This window comes from Hemicordylus capensis, chromosome 4 (genome assembly GCF_027244095.1).
Source record: "Hemicordylus capensis ecotype Gifberg chromosome 4, rHemCap1.1.pri, whole genome shotgun sequence".
NCBI lineage: Eukaryota > Metazoa > Chordata > Lepidosauria > Squamata > Cordylidae > Hemicordylus > Hemicordylus capensis.
Window position 1 is genome coordinate 212864942 of NC_069660.1, and position 19468 is coordinate 212884409.

Genomic DNA, 19468 nt, shown 5'->3' on the forward strand with positions numbered 1-19468 from the left:
CCCAGAGTAGCCCCATCCCCTAAGGAGAATATCTTCCAGTGCTCACATGTCGTTGCCCGTTCAAATGCATACCAGGGTGGAGCCTAGCAAAGGGACAATTTATGCTTTCACTAGCACACACAATTGCCAGTGTATGCCAAAGATTCCAGGCTTGCACAGCTCCCCTGTCTTCCATCAGTAAGTTTCCAATAAGAAGACTTTAAAGAACAAGCTCTGAGGCAGGTGGAGAATATTATTCCTTGACATTCTGGCTGTTGTCTAGGGACAGAATATATTGAGGACTTTATGACTGTAATGGGTTTCTGTGGCACATTCAAGTTTTATGCTGGAGTGGCCCTCCTCCACCTATGTCACGACTCCTGTCTAAAATGATCTAAAGGACCATAACTCAGGGGAAGAGCATATGCTTTGCATGCAGAAGGTCCCAGTTTCAATCACTGACATCTCAAAGTAGAGCTTGGAAATATCCATCTGAAATTCTGCTGGGCCCATTGCCAGTTAGTGTAGACAGCACTGATCTAGATTAACCAATGGCCTGACTTGGTATATCAGCTTCCTAAATAAGATTGCTTCCTGCTTTTTTATACTCTTATATATGTGAAGACTTAAGAACATAAGAAAAGCCCTGCTGGATCAGGCCCAAGTTCTATCTGGTTCAGCATCCTGTTTCACACACTGGCCTACCAGATGCCTCTGGGAAGCCCACAGGCAAGAGCTGAGGGCATACCCTCTTTTTTTTTTTTAACTTGCATTTTAAAAATGTATATGTATGCTAGCAGGAATATGGAAATGCAGCCAAGTGATATATGAATCTCATAGGTGGAAGAACTTCTAGAGAAATAGCCATGTTAGTCTACAGCAGCAGAATTAACAGTCTTATGGCAATTTTCCAGTTCAAAATTTTCTGGAAAATGCACATCTCTGCTTCATGGTGGGTCAGAATAATGAGTACTCTTAAAAAATCTTATTTGTACTGGAGGCTTATGAAAACATATAACTGGCGGGGTGGTGGTGGTGGTCCATGAGTACCTTGGGGGTCAGTAGGTACAAAAAGGTTAAAGAAGCCTACTCTATAGGATGGTGTACTCAATTTAATTTTCATTCATTATCTCAGCTCTGTTAGCCCGCTGTGTAAATGAGGACTTGGAGATACAGCCACCCTATGATATTTTTCCAGTCTAGTAGGCATGGCAATTATTGTGCCTTTCCTGTAGACCCTTAAAGCATATGAGGTGGTAATTATAAAGATAGGTGTGAGAGAAGGAATGATAATTGGTCTACTGATCACTGATGTTATGAAGGCATCTGGGCCTGCATACTTGCCTTCCTGTGTCCATCCTAATGGCAATTTCTTGGGGAAGGGATATTTAGTAGGCCTTTGTAAATGTTCTAACCTCTATTTAGTATCTCCCCTTTCCTCTCTATCACTCTTCTTTCACATGCTGGCAAAAAGGTGGAAATTGTAAAGATACATTATTGGGTTATTTAGGTCTCTGATAGTGAGCATTGTATGCAAAAAGAGCTGAGTTAGCTTGAAACATAACACTGGAGCTACCTTTGCGCATGTATTGATGTTTCTTTTGCAGTTTTCATTCCAGTTTTTAGAAACACCCCCACCCCAGCTTTTTGTGCCATGTCTAAAATGGATCGCATGTGGACAGTTTTACTCTTTGTGGGTGTCTTCAGGAAAAATGGTTCCCCATGTGAAAAACACAGAAAGTGCTTCAGCATTGGTTTGTGTACTCCAACCGAGCTTGTTTTAAAGCTGAGCACTGTGAAACCTTGAAGATTCTGACTTCATTTGCGTGCTTTTGTCAATACTGTCTTGGGAGTATTACAGAAATTCTGACTTTAATGCTTAACCCTGTTCTGCTTTTTAAAAAAATCTTTCTGGGCAACTGGAAAGCACAGCCAGTGTCCTTTTTTAGCAGTGTAAAAACACTTGCGTTTCATTTTTTTACTTTTGTTGTTGTTGAAGCATACTCTTGGCTGCCCTTGCAAAATTTCAACTTTCTCCCCTTTTTCATCCAAGTCTTGAATGATAGAATGATTAAATGTCCCTAAAGGTTGTTCTCTGAAGGCTCTGGGGAACAGTATACTCACTGAGCTAGTCCATGGGGCAGAGGTGCACCTAGGTAATTTTGAATCCTGGACCTAAAGGCCTTTGGAGGCTTGTCCACCCTCTCTCCCCACACACACTGTGACACATGCAGCATCTTTAACACACAGGTTCTTAAGGGCACCAACAGCAACTGAACTCAAGAATGTAAGAACATAAAAGAGGTATATATATGCATTTGCAGAAATATTTCAACATGCAACTTAACATATTCCTATACCACATAATTCTTTCCCCGCTCCGTGCTCTATCTCTAAAGCACCTGGCACAGGTCACAATCGCACTCAGCTGCCCAGTGCAGCACAGGCTGGTGGCAGGCGGCGTCCATACCACCCAGGACAGACTTGAGGATTTGGAGACCTCCAGAAAGTGTGGAGGCCCTGGACTTCGGCCCCAAAGTCCAAGGGTAAGAGCGCCTTTGCCACGGGGCACAACCCAGGGGTGTGCCTGAGTCTTGAAACAAGGGAGCTATGCAGTTTCTGAGCATCTCTTGCCAAGCTTGGACAAACTGCCTAACATGACTGAGCTAAAGCGTAGGCAACCTAGTCCCTGTTGCTATACTCTCAGGAAGACCTGTGTCTAGCTCATGTGACTGAGTATTTCCAGTCACATAGACTTCATGATGATGAGGCTCACACAATGTAGAAAAGGACTCTGCTTAAGCTTTTGCTTGATTCTGGGATTCCCAGGTTCAGGGATTGCCCAGTCTTCAGGGTTGGGCAATCCCCAAGCCTGGGAACCCCAGGATCAAATTAAAGCTTAAGCAGAGCACTTCTGTTTCGGAGCTTTTTCCCTGGAACCTTAAACACCAGCCTCTGATCTGTGACTAATGATCAGGATTTAGGAGAAAAGCGGGGAAGCATGTTTGATTTTTATGGAATTTGCTTGGCTATTTGACAAGTTGCACTCTTTCTCTTTTTAAATGAAAGGAAGAATTCAGTACAATAAACTAAAATATCTCAGCTATTCTTAGTTTTGAAGAATTTGCTGCTGCTACAGCTTACATGCTTGAGCAGCCTTCTTGCTCACTGGAACAGGAGCATCTGTAGTAAAGATGGCACTGAATGTGAACTTGTCCTGTATTATTGGGGAAATCTGACTCTGTGTAGCACACCCTTTCCCTTTATAAATGTAGTGTAACGGTACAAACCACTGCATTTTCAGCATTGCTTTTCCAATAAATTGTCACCTGCACTTGGTATGCAACATATCCACTCATCAGCAGTGTTCTCTGTAATAGGGATTTTCAGGTGGTGTTGACTATAACTCCTGTGATCCCCAGCTGTAGTGGCTTTTGGCTGGGGATGACGGAAGTTGTAGTCAACAAAATCTGGGACACCCTGTTACAGGGAACACTAATTACCAGTTATGTCTCTGTTAATTTAAAAAAATGAGATGAAGTATATGGACTTAATTGGAGTAGTTTCCATCCTATCCCAATATAAGTCAGTTGGTTGTCTGGTCCAACCTTGTAGTTAATGGGTTTCTGAGGGTGCTGTCCCTTCTGGCAGTATATGCCAAGCAAATATATATATTGCCAGTTTGAGAATATTGTGGTGTGATGCAGAAATGTGCCCCCTGACAGGTGATGTTCACATTGAGAGGCAAGCTGGATAACCCACCACAAAGACAAGTAGGCCTAAATGTTATGTGGTGACTTGTGCAGTCATTTAACAACATTTGGAGGAATGTAGGGGATAACCTTTTTTACTAGTTTAGAGCTCTCCTGGGCAAGGAGTTGCTCTATGTAGGCCCTATAAGATTCAACAATCTGGAGATGCAACCACATTTGCAAAGGGAACCACTGTCCCTGTGTCTGGCTTTGATGGATGGAAGACGTTGGTATTGTATGTACCCAAGAAGGGTAAGGCTGTACTTCTGTTATCGACTATATACCATGAGATGGTTTTTGAAGTTCCAGATCTGACATTGCACAGTCTAATTGCTGGGATATTTTGACAGAAAAGAGGAATGTGATGTTTCCTATGGTTGTGAATTGCACAAGGTGAATGTGCTGACCAGCATAATAATTCTGGCTTTTGCTGGGGTAGGGGAGTAGGGAGTGCTCAAAAACATGTATGGCTTTGTTATTGATTGTATGAGGTCTATTGAGATGGGTTATAGCTTTTCATACTGTCAAGGAATCAACACTGTTTTGTGATCTGCAGAAGCAGTTGGAGAATGCTTCAGTTCCAAGTGCTGCTTTGTGCTACGTTAAGGATGAGTCTGTATTTTCCGCCATGATAGGAGTTTGGCATAGCATCTCAGCTAGGCAGTCAACTTTTCTCCTATGCTTTGTCTGCAGTGCTTCACAGAAGCAGAAGAAGGATTTCTGAATATGGAAGATGTTTCCTTAGCTATTTATCACTTTATGTAATGTGAGAGTGTTTAACTTGTACTTCTTGTGACATAAATATTTCCTAAAATAAAATACTTTATATATAGTTTATATAAAGTAGAGCTCTTTTGTACTGAATCTTCCTCTTGTTATGTCAGCTGGTCTCTGTTCTGTTAGGGATAAAGTATGCTGTTGAGTTGGTGTTGACTCCTGGTGACAACAGAGCCCTGTGGTTGTCTTTGGTAGAATACAGGAGGGGTTTACCACTGCCATCTCCTGTGCAGATTGAGATGATACTTTTCAGCATCTTCCTATATTGCTGCTGCCTGATATAGATGTTTCCCATAGTCTGGGAAACATGCCAGCAGGGATTCGAACTGGCAACCTCTGGCTTGCTAATCAAGTTATTTCCCCACTGCGCCTTTAAACTATAAAGTTAAGAAGGCAAGGTGGACTAGTTCCCTTTCTTCCTTTCGACACTCTGTCCTGTGAGTAATCATCCACAGGCACTATCAGATATATGGGTATTGTTTCAACCTTGAGCATGTGCATCCTTCCAGAGCAGTAAATTGGGGAAATCATGAAGTCCAGTTGACCAACAGTAGTAAGATAACTTGCAAAAGTGGTCACACATTTGATACCTGAAGTGGCTGATCCTCTCAGTTCTGATCTAATTGTACTTCATAATAAGGAAATACAAGGGGAAAATATCTGTAATGTAATCCTATTGGGAATATTAACTCTCATGTATTTGTTCCTAGGCCACATCCAGAAAGGTTTCTTCCCAGTAGCCTCTTGATTATAGAAGTTGGTGCTGTAAGTCTGTCAACCCTCGTTAGACTTATGGGGAGGGGCTTTGCATGTAGAAGATCCCTAGTTCAGTCCTTGACATCTCCAAAACCCCTGCCTGAAACTCTTGAGAACAAGAAAAACTGCCAGTCAATGTGGACAGTACTAAACTAGATGGACCAATGGTGTGATTCGGTAGAAGGCAGTATTTATTTATGTTTAACCTTTTCCTCTTTCACTGCAGTCCCAGTGAAAAGGGTACCCCCTGAAGCTGCTATTCGTCACAGGAAGGAAACTACCATGGGCATATCTGAGTGCAACCAGTGTCTAGTTTTTCTTAGAACTATGGGAATTGCAAAACAAAACTGTCTTGTCACTAAGTTTACAAAGCAATCCCTGCATTATGCGTAGAGAACAAAGTATTTTGCATTGCTTGTGGAAAATCTTGCTCTTTCAGTGCTGTGTCAGTGCTAAAGTTTATTACATGGAATGGTTTGTTTTTTTCCAAAGAGAAAGTTATGCCAGAAAGAAAATGAGCTAAATGTTAGCAAACCAGATACTGTTCTAAGACCTAGTCTAGCATTTGTAGAATTAAAGCACTTGGGAAGTTCTGTATATTGATTGAGGGGAAAGATGGCAAAAGTATGCTTATGTACTTAAAATATTTGTGTGTTTATGTGTGTTTGTGTGTGTCTGTGTATGTATACACACACACACACACACACACACACACACACACACACACACACACACAGTTTGTAAAACATGCAGCTTCTTATTCTTGGATACATACTGTGGAAAACAAATGTAGCAATCCAGCTTCTCTCTCCATATTTTTCTGTTCATGGATGTTCAATGGTTGAACATTCAGATTTTAAAAAGTAGTATTGTGTGCCTGAATAGTTCAGATCTTGGCAGCCACATACTGTATAAATTGCATGTCTGTATAAAGCAGGGAGGTGGGTGCTATGCTTTTTAACAACTAGTGATCAGGTGAGATGAGCTTGAACCATCCCTCACCTTGCCATCCTGTGCTTGATTGCTTGAGCTGTTTCTTCCTCTCAACTTCGTTCTGATACTGGACCAGAGAAGTCCCAGAATGACAGGTCACTGGGAAATAACGTGGGGAAAGGTTCAGCTCTCCATACCCACGCAGCTCTTCTCATAAAAGTGAAATCCTTATATGCTCCTCACATGAACGAGGAAGACATTATTATGCAAATATGGTTGCTATTGTCCTGTTGAACTTGTTCATTTTAAAATACCACTTCTCTTTCACGTTTATTGGTTTTCAAACTGTGACGTTTTGTGGCGGGGGGGGGGCATGAAATACCAGTAAGAAATAGGCTACTGAAGCAGGCAATACCTTATTCCTTCTCCATCTGAGTCGTAGGAAGAATATCCTTATGGATCTACATTGGATTGAGTGTGTGTGTGATTGCACCCTTGCTTGCCCCACCATCCCAATGTGACTTAGGAAGAAAGATGCTCGGAGAAGGCTGATACTTTGTCTATGATTCTCTCTGCATAGTTCTAGGAAGGGATCAAAGGGATGTATTATGCTGCTCTTTCAGTGCTGGTGTTAAGATTAGTCCCCCAGTTTGTGCATGCAGGAGCATGTCACATGCACACAGTGAACACTTTTGTGGAGCAAATATTTGGTGCTGGATTGAAGTAAGGCAGAGTAGTCTTCAAAGGGAGGGGGAAAGCAAGTTTTAAAACAAGTTTTTCAGAAACACTGGCCTGTGCCGAAAAACAATGCCAAATACCCTAATCTCTTATATAATTTTAGATGAGAGCATCAGTCTCCTCCAAACATAAATAAAAATGATGCTTCAAAATGGATACGTGTCATCTTTAGTGTATTGGAGATCTTATCTGTAAGCTTCAGACATTTAAAAGGCATCTGTATCTTGGAGCAGGTGGGCTGTATAGAGCACTGACCCACAGCTATATTGTAGTACAACAGGAGGCGGGTCTCACCAGGAGCACCACTGCTTTATGGCACTCTTCCTTTTTTCCTAAAAAGGCACTCTTCCTTTTTTTTCTCTTTTCCTTCCCCTCAACACTTTGCCACTTTGATCAAATATATTTGTGGTATGAAGGGGCATTGATCTGGCATAGACCATCTTTGGATCACTTGAAGTTTTGTTTTTTGTTTTTGTATGAAATACAATATCTATGTTCCTCTCAAAATGTTTTTGTCCATAGTACTCTAGAATTTTTCTCAGAATATATGTGCAATTTTGCTAAACTGCTTTTTGTAATAACCAGGAGGAACTTGTATCAAAATTAGTCCAGACATGGTGCATAAATACTTCCCAAAGCAGTGTGTGGTTAACCACTGTATGACATCTTACAGTCTAACAGCTGTTGGTTGCTCCAAGGGTGCATGTATTAAATTGAAAAGCAATGGCTAGACTTGTCAACTTTGTCAACTGGCTTGCAGTTGTCTGTCCGCACATGGTTTTGGAAAAACAAAGTATACTTGAAAGCAGGCACAGTCCTGTTCTTTTGCCCCCTTGCCCTGAATGTGCTGCTTTTATTGGTATTGCTGATAAGTTTGTTTGTTTGTTTGTTTTTGGACCAACCAGTGGTTTAAAGAGATGAGCTCTTACATTGGATAGAATTCTTAAAAGGCAAAGTTTTGTATTTTTTTGGAGCATAAAGATGTGGTTTAAAGATTTTTATGAAGGTTCACAGTAGTTGACCTTACTGTGTCCATTGCAAGTGTTGGGGTTTCAAATACTAATTTTGTTCTATATATTTAAAATATTTATTTATTTGATTTCTATACCGCTCTTCCAAAATGGTTCAGGGTGGTTGAAGTTGTAATGTTTTTTAAATTAAAACCATTGGTCCAGTGAAACATGTTGTTTCACTGATTCTGTGTCACAACAGAGTTTGTTAGTGTGTCATGCAGAGATAAGTCTACCATAATTCTGCAAATTTATATAAAAACTTAAGTAATGATAAACTTGCTGTGGTGGTAGATGAGAGGAGAGGCCATATAGAGATTTCATGTTCTGATTGCATACCAATAATGCGTCAAGATATGAAGCATTTGCCGGACATAATGTGAGAGAAATGAAGATAATTGTGCGGGAAGAACAGATGACTAAAAGTTGCTTTAAAGAGGAAGCAAGAGAGAAGTTTGAATTGTATGTCTCCCGGTTTCAGGTCTTGTCTGCATGATCCTGAGAAATATTAGAGATCATCAGATAGAAGTGGAAGGATGTGAACTTGATGATGATTAAAGGCAGTCATAACTATCAGTGGGCGCTGTTAGGCATGGACCTGGGGGCCCATGTCTGGGTACCCACTCCCCTCCCTCTTATATTGGCCTAGAGTTCTGAAATCTGGCATAGATGTAGAACAGGCTGTCTATTAATTTTGAAGCAGATTGGTCAATCTGTTGATTTTTTAAATTAAAAAACAACAACTTAAGTCCTATAAACTTGGTTAGTTTAGTCCCTGCTAACTTGGCAAAGAGGCACCTTTAACGTGGTGATTTTCTTTATTTAGCTAGGGGAGAGTAACTGGCCCTATCCACCCCCAGCACAGTACCTCCAGTGACGGTTGCTGGTGTCTATCTTGTGTTTCTTTTTAGATTGTGAGCCCTTTGGTGACAGGGATCCATCTTATTTATTTATTATTTCTCTGTGTAAACCGCCCTAAGTCATTTTTTGGAAGGGCGGTATAGAAATCATCATCATCATCATCATCATCATCATCATCATCATAAAAAACTTAAACAGCTTAAGTCCTATAAATGGCTTGGTTTCATGGCAGAAAATTACAAAAACTTCTGGAACTGAAGTCCCTCTTTGGAGCATCATCCCACTCCCATGTGGAGGAATCTGCCCTTTGCCTTCATAAAAAAAGTGCAACATCCCCCCCCCCCCCGCTTTCCCCAGCCCTTTACATTTTCAGAATGGCTGGGCTTAGAGTTCTGAAATTGGGCACACATGTAGCCCAAGAGGCCAGGACTCGCTATATTTTTATTCCAAGGAAATAAATCAATCCTATGATTTTTAATGATCCCCCCCCCCACTGCATAAAGCTGCCAGAAAGTGTTACCTCTATCCATAGAGTACTTCACACCTTAGTGAAACTGGAACTAATTGTGACATCTGAATAAGCAGTGCCTGTGTGGTGGTGATTTTACAAATGCATTGTGCTCAAGTCAGTTTGTGCTCTAAAAGGCATGCATGAGAACTGTGAAGCGAGGGGTTTCAATTGTGTTGTGGTTTCAATTGCCTTACCTTACAAATTCACTATATTTCCAAGTTGTTTTTGTGTTTGGACTGTGGAGCAAGGGACACATGTTTTGTCCCAATTAGCTCGTGAATTAGTTTGTGACCAGATCTGTGGGTTTGTGGTGAAATGTGTGTGTATATATGATGCTTATTATGTAGGGTAGGGGTGGGTGGGAGGCACTGTAAGCTTATTTGGTCCAGGGTCCAAAATTACCTAGTTGCCCCTCTAACTATTTTTATTGTGTCTGCTGCAATTAAAGTGAAATTGAAAGAACCTGATCTTTAGTGTGTCTTTTTAAAAAAGGAACCCAACTTTGTGTACTGATCTGTTTGAGAGGGCCATAAAGATAGTATTCCTGCATACAGAGAAGTGCACAATTTGGTGTGGTTTTCCAGTGTGTGTCTAAGAAAAAATTGGTAATGTTTGTATACAAAGTTAATCATAATTGGGGAGAAAATGCAAATTTGAAGCCAAGTAGGTTTCACATATGTATTTATGGAATTAGTTGTGGCTGAATGCAAATTGCCACAGACAAGCTATTTCAATGTGAATTTAATTCATGGTGTATATGTGGCTTGTGCATGCAAACCTTTCTTTCCATGTGATCCAAGATCTTCCAAGGGAAGAGTTGAATTTGGCCCAAGTCCATCTGGACCTATCTTGTACATGCTCCATTGAAACGAAAACTCCCAATTACTGTGTGTTCATTCATAATTTAGCTGGCTGACCAAACTGTGTTTCCTGTAATGCACTTAACCAACTTAAGAGTTTTAGGTTTGTCTATATACCATTATTCACATGTTCTTAAATTGCATTTTCATTCATGCACAGAAGGGCAATGTTTGCTGATTCACCCCTTTCTGTTGGAGCCCCCATGCTGTATGCCATCCTGTTTTGCATGATCCCAACTATGAGGAACAGGTTTTTGAGAGCTACAGAAGGCTGAAGGGCTGATTAGTGAGCTCCAATCTGTTGGTGAAATGAAGAAAGTCGGTGGACCCTGTCCAGAGATCCTGCCAACCATATATGGGTATTGGGTTTACATTTCCATGTTTGGACGGATGAAGGGAAAATGAAGAGTATTGAACCTTAAAAATGAACAAATGTTTTGTGACAAGCTTTCATAGGCAAGATATATCCACATCCTTATACATCCTTAGATAAATTATATATATGTTATATATTATATATTATATTATATCTATTATATATATACCCTATACATCCTTAGATATATTACGACATTGCCTCTGAGGAAGTGGGCTCTTGCCTTAGTAAAGCTCATACCACAATGCTTTTTTTTAGTTCTTAAAGTGTGACAAGACACTGTGCAACTAGTGAACATTTATAGGTGTTTGGAGCGGTCTGCTCTGATAGCGTAAACTGACTATTGGAAAGGGAATTGCATTCAGTTCCACATCCAAGATGAGTTAGCGTGGTTTGAGCTTACAGCAATTTTGATCATTCATTGGGCTCTGTGTCCCCCTACTCACACATCTTGCTATCTATATCCACCTACCCACCCCTAATTCTTTGACGTGGTCTCTGCCCTTTTCCACCAATGGGCTTTGTGTCTGTGCAGAGACCTTGTTGGAAACTACCAAGCTTAATCTCCTACTTTTTTGACGGTAACCCCGCCCCCAACTGCTATATACTACTACACCACTCCTCATCCCCTCAGTCTTTGTTGTTCGCCGTCAGTACATGTCGTGACTTGCTAGCTCAACCAATAGTTGAAGGAAAGTACTTACTGTTGTTCTCCTGCTGAGGTTTCTTTATTCTTTTCCGCTTCTTAATTTAATTTATCGAACAGTTGTGAATTTTTCTTTCTCTGTTTGTTTGTCCTCCCCCCCCCCAATTGTCAGATTGGGCTCTGCTCCTGGACGGGATGGAGCTGGCTACCTGTGCCTTCTATGCTGGGCACAACAAAATACAATAAGTGTGTTACTTGTGGGTCCAAAATCCCTTCTCCCAATGCCCATACGGAGTGCTTACCGTGCCTGGGAGAGTCTCATGTGGTCGAGACTTGTCAGTTCTGCCAGAGACTGACTAAGCAGACTCACAAAAATAAGGCTTCTTGCTTGTGCACAGCCCTGTGGGAACTTGTTCTCCGATCCTCAGAGGTGTTAACTCTGAAGCACTCCCTGAAAGTGGAAGTTTTGGTGGTAGCGTTGAGGTTGAACTTTGCACCTCCGACCCTCCAGCAGCAAAGTCTTCAGTACCGATGGTGGTACTGCCTCCGGGATTACCAGTATCAGTGGGAGGGGCAACTCAGCCTATACCAACCCCACCCCCCTCTGGATCAGTACAGGAGGCATCTGTACAGCCGGTTCCTAAGGGTCAGGATTTGCCCCCCCCCCCCAAGAAAAAGAAGCCCTTGTACATGGCGTCTTCAGAGGAACCTGCAAAGAAAAAAACAAAGAAGGATTAGTCTAAGGGGACTCAGACTGCTACGCAAGCCATCTCAGTTCTGATTCGGGGTTGATAGTAAGGAGGGGAAGTTCAGCAGTTGCCTCGTAAAGACTTGTTAATTGACCAATCCTCTTCATACTGAGGGACTTGGGATGCATCTCCTGAACATGAAAATGATCCCCCCCTTAAAAGGCCACATCAGTCCTGAAAGCATGTATTCTGTTGTTGGCCTGCCCTACACTGATAGCCAAGAGGTAAGCAATATGCTTTTAAAGCTTTCAGAAGACTACTGAACTCTTTTCTATTATAACCCTTGGGCTGTAATATATGTCCTAGCTAAAAGACTTGAATCCTGTTCGGCAAGAAGGCTGTAGTGTTGGTTAACTCCTGATGTCACATGTGATCAAGACCCTACGTTAAATATTTATGATGCCGCCCAGATGCTTAGAGCTGTTGCAGAGACCTTATTCAGAGTCTCCCCCTGAAGTGTAGAGGGTGGTGACTGATTAGATGGCCTTCTCAGTCATGGCCCTTCTTGCTCTGGAATTGCTTCCTCAAGGAATGTCTTTCTGGTGTCAGGTGAAGGCTTCTTTGTATTAATCTGGCCTTGGTTTTAACCTGTTTTAATGTGGTGTCTTCCTGTGGTGGTGGTGTATTGTGTTTTTTAAAAAATTGGTCTTTTAATTGTATGCTGCTCTGGGAGAAACCTCTGAAAGATGGCTTAGAAACTGCCAACTTAAGACATAGATTGTTAGGCGGTTGCCCTTAATAATCAACTTTATGAAGTTTATTTACATATGCAAAAACCAGTGTTTAGGATGAATAATGCAACTGATTAAAAAAAACTTATTTATTAGTATTAACTTATCACTTTATATGGTCAGGTCACATGAAGTTGTCTCCCTAAGTGGCGCAGCAGGGAAATGCTTTACTAACAAGCAGAAGGTTGCTGGTTCGAATCCCCGCTGGTACTACATCTGGCAGCAGTGATATAGGAAGATGCTGAAAGGCATAATCTCATATTGCATGGGAGGAGGCAATGGTAAACCCCTCCTGTAGTCTACCAAAGAAAATTACAGGGCTCTGTGGGTGCCAGGGGTTGAAATCGACTTGACGGCACACACTCACATGAAGCCAAGGGACAGGTTTCTTAAAACATGACCAGGCAATGCCATGTTCAGAACTCTTACAGGTTTTTTCAGATTTCATTATTTGTCCACTGGTGAACAGATGCAATTTCACTGAGACTTTATCTGTTTCCCTCAATTTTTTTTTTTAAAAAAGAGAAATGTCACTGTGCATATTCAAGTTGACACATCCTGACACTGTCTGCTTCAGTCTTTGCAACCAATGTAAACAAATTCTGACAGGTTACCATCAGGAGTGGCCGGTGAGGGCAGTGCCAGGGGCTGGGGGGAGGTGAGAGGCACATTTAGGGGTTAATAAGCAGGTACTTACCAGTGTTCAGGCAGCACCTGTAAGTTGCTGTGCTCCACCCAGCATCCGGCATGGCAGCGGCATGGCCTTGGTCTCTGCGTATGCGCAGAGGCTCCACACACACGCAGAGACCGTGGCCACGCCACTGCCATGCCAGATGCCGGGTGGAGTGCAGCAGCTTACAGGTGCTGCCTAAACGCTGGTAAGCACCTGCTTATTAATCCTTAAAAGTGCTTCTCCCCCTCCCCCCACCCCCCTGGCACTGCCCTCACTGGCCACTACTAACATTTATTGCTCACCATTCCATGTCGGATGTCTGTAGAAGCATTGGGGAGGGGGTGTATGTGTGGGTTCTTTGCTAGGAGTTTTCCCCTCAACATGCTCAAAGCAAGGAGACGCTGCTTTGTGACAGTTTTCAGCCTCTGTAGTCATGTCATTCTGTGGGAGCTGCAGTGAATTTTCTCAAAATGTGCAAGTTGATTGATTTTTGTTTCTAGTGTATTGACATATTAGCCATTCCTCACATTCCGGGTTCTGTCTTTGTGCCCCAACCTCTTCTAACCACTTTCAGAAGATAGACTATTACCTGACTATTCATTTAATAATATTCCATCTTTAATGTCTTCATAGTCGTGCAATTATTGTGGTGCTGAACTTGGATCCAATTAAAGCTTGTGTTGCTTGAAGAGGGAGGAACTGAAATTATTGAATAATATTTCATTTATCTTCTGTTGTTTAGATCTTTATCCTACTTTTCAACCTGAGTTTCCAAAGTAGGATACACTATTGATTAAAAAAAACACACCATACACTGAAACTTCTGCTATGGTCATTAACCTCTCTTATGGTGGGTGTTGGGCCAGCTGCAAAGGGGAAGAGCCAAATGACCTTTGGTTTGTATTAGCCAGGCTGATGGCGGGGGCCTGACTCTCTGGCCTCTCCCTCAGCCAGGTGGACTGGCTGTAGATACAGAGGAGAGGATCCAGATGACAGTTGTCTGCTCTGGCCAGGCCAATGGAGGAACAATCAACATGGTTCTTGTGTTATAGGAATGGCATGGTTGCTGCCCCCTCCCATGCCACCATGGTAATTGAAGAATGTAATGAGGGTGAACACTCTCATTACACAGACTGTATGGTGACTAGAAAATAATGCTTAACTGCATGGCTTCTCACTGCCAGTGCTGTGATTTCCTGGTGGCATTTGTGTGGAGGCTTTTTATACAAGCCAGACAATGCACATGGCAACATCTCTGTATATTACAGCCCATTTTATTGGGCTCTCGTCACCACAGAGATGTTTCCTGAACTCCTCTTGACCATGTATTATGCAGCTGTTTTAATGTTCCTAGCCATCTTAAAAGCGGCAAAGAGAAATCTTCAGTTGAAAGAAAGAAGAGTTTGCTGCACTCTTGCTTTAACCATATCTATTTGGAGTTTCTTGCATGTATTGGACGATGTTGGTTTTTATTTATTTGTATACCACTAAAAAATCTGAGTGTTTTACACAAAGGTAAAATAAATATGTATTTCATGTGGTCAGCTGACAAATCAGATTTGGATTATCAATCTCTTTGAGGTTTTTATTGGTCTTTACCCGCTGATAGATGAGGGAAGGGCATTGCAGTAAGTATTTCAAATGGGCTATTTTGCATTTAAGGACTTCCTTAAATTGGAACCCAGAAAGTTTATTGAGGATTAATTTCTGTTTAATGGTCCTTTTTTGTAATAACTGCTATTAAAGTTCTAACTTTGTACCTATCTATCGGAAAAGTGCAAACCCGAAGAGAAAAATCTATTAGAATGTTGATTGCACTATGATGCTGAAATTGACTTAATGTTGGGGTACCATTAGGTTGTGAATTGGGGCTTTGCTGTTGAGTCCATCACCCCACATCATATTTTAGGTAGATCTAGGCTAGTTTTCCTACTAGCAAAAGGGCCTTTTTGGTGGTTGCATCCTGTTTATGGAATAACCTCCCCAGTGAGGTTCACCTGGCTTCATCACTTCTTTGTTTTAGATGCCAGGTAAAAAAGACCTTTTTGTTTACTCAGGCCTTTTAAATTTAAAACTTTTAAATATGATTTTCAAACTGATTTTAAAGGAGTTTTAAAATTGTGATGTATTTTGTATACCCCTCCCCCTGGTCTGTTGTGATGTGTTGCATTTTTTTTTTTAATGTCTTAATGCTGTGTTCTGAGCTGCCCAGAGAACAATTTGTTATGGGGTGGCTAACAAGTTTTATTATTATCTTTATCATTCTCCACTTCTGTCTGATTATCTAGAAGAAGATCAGAGTATATTTTCAGCTAGGTATAAAAACTCAGTTTTGATAAAACTACATGAAAACCCAATTGTCAGCTGTTCTGCCTAGGAAAAATATTAACTTTTCTCTCTGCGCTTGTGATGTCAAGTATATTAAATGACCAGACAGCAAATAAGAGTGCATATATACCCACATGCAAGGGCTAAAATTGTATCTGCTTTAAATAATAGTAGTTGAAAGCTGTTTTTTCAGAAGGGAAGACGGTGCCTTCGGAAACACTTGGGAGGCTGAGTTCTTCCCCTCTAAGTGCTAGATTCCCTTAGAGCTTGCAGTTCTAATTTGCAAAACCTCTTTTGGTATGAGTACCTCTCCAATGAGATCAAATGCATATTAAAGTGAGTGTGTGTGTGTGCGCGCGCGTGTGACGGTTTTGAATCTGAAGAAAATGAAAATAAGATTGCTGTTCCTTTAAGGCAACAATTAACTCGGGAGGGGTGAGGGTGATGTTTTGACTGCTGGCATTTGTGGCCTCTTGGCAGTGTTTCATATTCCTTTCGCTTGCGTAAGAGGTGGACTGTCTTTACTGTAGCTACTGTTGCCATGGAGAGATAGCGGGGGAGGATTCCTAGGATCCCTAAGCCTGTGATTACGTCTTAGAATTGCTCTCTGAATATAGCATGATGTGGCAGGGCAATTCAGGTGTATTATGGCACTGATAATGGGGAATGACCTGTCAGCTGTCGGGTAATGTGACTGTTTAAAATGCTCTCTCGTTTACAATCTGTTGTTAGACATTTTTTTTTTTAAAGCAATAAAACAGTGCATATGAATGAGTGAGTTTAAAGAGAGAGGAGGGTTGTGCTTCATTTGTGTTTTGTCTTTAAAACAATGTTGTGTTTCCTTGTATAAGGGAGAAGTTTGCAGTATTATGACTAGACCTAATGAAAGAGGAAATTGATATAGTACCTGTATGTAGCACCTGTTATAGATTTGGATGTCATGTGCTCAAACTTTAAATCTCTACCTTTTTCTTCAGTGTTGTGAAAAGCTGCATTTGGTAATTGCCTACAGTAAAACTTGTGCTATGAAATATAATTTCATTTAACCAGGAGTAAATTGGTGGTTTCAATTAGTAAACACGCTCTCAATGCAATAAGCATTGTGCCAGCCCAAGAGCCAGCCATTGAGAGATTTTTAGCATGAATGGAAGGAGTGACAGAAGAAGGCATTGTTGTCTGCTTTGGTGAGTTCTTTTGGGTGTGTTTTTTTAAAAGATCCTGTCATTTATTCCAGCCCTGACTGAGTGTCAGAACAAGAATAGCTGTTGCTAACTGGATATTTTCGAAGCTCTAGGATTTCTAATTGTAATGTATTCTTGCTTTTTTGATTATCATTGGTCTTGAGGAATTTAATTCCTTTCCCTGTAATCCTTTTCTTCAGTGGCTTTAAATGGCAACAACTGATAAAACAAAAACAAAACACTAGTATGTTTTAAAACTAAAATTAGTTAAGAACATTTTAAAATTTTGTTCTGCTTTAATCAAAACTCACCAGTTCATTCCTCTTTAGATTGGTTGTGTTTTGATAGTAAGAAGTGGAGAAAATGGGGGTGTATTTTTGAATGCCAAATACTAAAATTTGATTGTAATCAGATGGGAAAAGAATAGTAGAGGAGGAATTAGTGGGGAATCAAGCTTGCATTATACCCACAAGGCATTTTCCTGTATATTAGTTATAATCCAATTGTTGGAATTAATTGATACTTTTCCTGTGGAACTGAAACTGCAGGCTAAGCATTTTAGCTTTGAAAGGAGTATTTTTTGAATATAGAAAGAATATAGTATTTTGAATATAGAAAGAAATATTGAGACACAATATATTAATATTCTATGGGTATGTATTTGTAGAATGCATGGTGGAGAGTAATTCACTATTATGTAAACAGCCACTAATAGTTCTTCATTATACAAACATTGCTCTGTGAAATAATTATTAGTTACCATGCTGCTTATTGAGGAAACCTGTTTATGGTAAATGTGAAAAGAATTTTTTGTTGGGGGGCAGGTGGGGCGGGGCAAGAGTAACAAGTACAGACTTATGAAATGCCTTCACTAAAATTGGTACTGTTTGTCACTAGAAATAAATGCTGATGACTAAAATCTATATTCAATATTACAAACTTTTTTGTTCCTAAAAAAAACACCACCCCACTTGTGTTCTGTCTTTGCCTTGGCACTCTAATCACACTGATGATCTTAGTAGCCAACTTTTAAGATGAAATAAGTATTAACACAAATGTATGGGTACAAGTAGCACTGTGGCACATAGCATTAGATTTACTGCAGTGGTGTTATGCAATAGTTCATAATCTGGGTAGTACAAAAAAGAGAAGAAATTGGTTATGATAGAATACTTTATCTATTTATGATAGAATGGTCCTTAAATACCATTGATTATTAACATTAGTATGCTGGTGCTTATCAGAACTGTTTTACAAGTTAAAGTAATATCTGATTTGTGTGTGAAATGGGTTTAGTTTTGCAAGTACGGTCACTGGCTAAATAGATTTTTCAGTAATTGCTTGCATAATTTCATTTCCAGCAAGTTACAGGTTAATATCCAGTGTTAAGAGGTGGGGCGGCAGGTGAGGGGCAATACTGTACTGACATTCCATGAAACTTGTCTTATTTTTGACTAGCCTGTTGTGCATTCTGATATCTTTCTCCAAAATGGCAGTGGTTTTGTAATGCATGTTTTCTATATAAAACGGAATCTGCCAAAGTTTAAAGTTTTCTGCAGCCAGTATACACAATTCTCTTTAACACTTGTTATGAACACAGAGATCTATAATATTAGCTTTTCTTGGAATGCATCTCAAGTATTTTGGACTGAATATTAGCTAGGGTAATGCGAGTTATTTGGCAAATGGATCAAAATCAAGATTGTGTTACTTGACCTTAAAATTATTTTTGGCTGCAGTAGGCATATGCAGCTGAAAGTGAAGAATGAATTATTTGTTTGACAGTGACCTTTGACAGTGTTGGATTTCAGTAAATACTTCCTGTGGAAAGGAAGTAATGCATGACACATCTCCTGATTTAGTTCCAAAGTTCCTCTGAAGCTTAATGGATTTGTGGAAAGTCCTCATCCATATTATGTTGTGCAATTGAATGAGATGGGGAAAGAGGGGTAGTGCTGCAGATCTGACTGAGATGACCTGGTGAATTGTGAATGCCAGCATTCTAACATAACATCTTATCTAGGCTGTAGATTGCCTGTATACATTTTTCTAGGCATTTCACTTGCTATAAAGACTTAGAAATAAGAATATCTGGGTAGTGCTTCTATGGACTTTGTGCTGAACTTCACATCTTGCCTTTGCCTTCTGACCAATGCACTTGCTGTTCTCTCCCCCTCATTAAAAAATGCCAGAAATCAAATTCCAACTTTTTTCATACTTGGTGTGCCCTCAGAATAATTATTGAAGACTACAATTTGCAGATAAAAATATATACATTAACAGACACACAAATTCCTGTTTGCTGAACATGAAGATGCTTTAAATATTTCTGGAATCTTACAAACAGGAGTCCTTTGTTGCTGGTGGAGCCAGAATTTATTGAAGAATACATGAAACTATAAATTTTGTGTGGCTTCTTTTGTACCTTGTGCATCTTAATTCAGATGAAAGCCTCCTTGGATCCAGAAGATGCTTAATAACTTTTGGCCACTAGTAAATATCTCCTCCTTGGGCAAGCTGCTCAAGTGGATGTTTGCTGCACAATTCCAGACACTTTCAAGGAGACTTAATCTGGATTCACTTCAGTATGGCTTCAGGTCTGGTTTT

General features: G+C 40.5%; 1 protein-coding gene across 10 annotated transcripts in view; it reads left to right on the plus strand.

Annotated features, from left to right (window-relative positions):
• Positions 1 to 19468, plus strand: part of HIVEP1 (HIVEP zinc finger 1) — a 151823-nt gene that overhangs the window by 26829 nt on the left and 105526 nt on the right. For 2 of the 10 annotated variants that reach the window (XM_053248794.1, XM_053248795.1), the window contains exon 1: positions 16195 to 16365. The exons of 7 other annotated variants lie outside the window; for them this stretch is intronic. In XM_053248794.1, coding sequence (XP_053104769.1) covers positions 16347 to 16365 — 19 coding nt within the window. In that variant the 5' untranslated portion in view covers positions 16195 to 16346. Of the gene's footprint in view, positions 1 to 16194; positions 16366 to 16807; positions 16865 to 19468 lie in introns of those variants that run through there. One more of the 10 variants, XM_053248793.1, reaches the window with a different exon arrangement.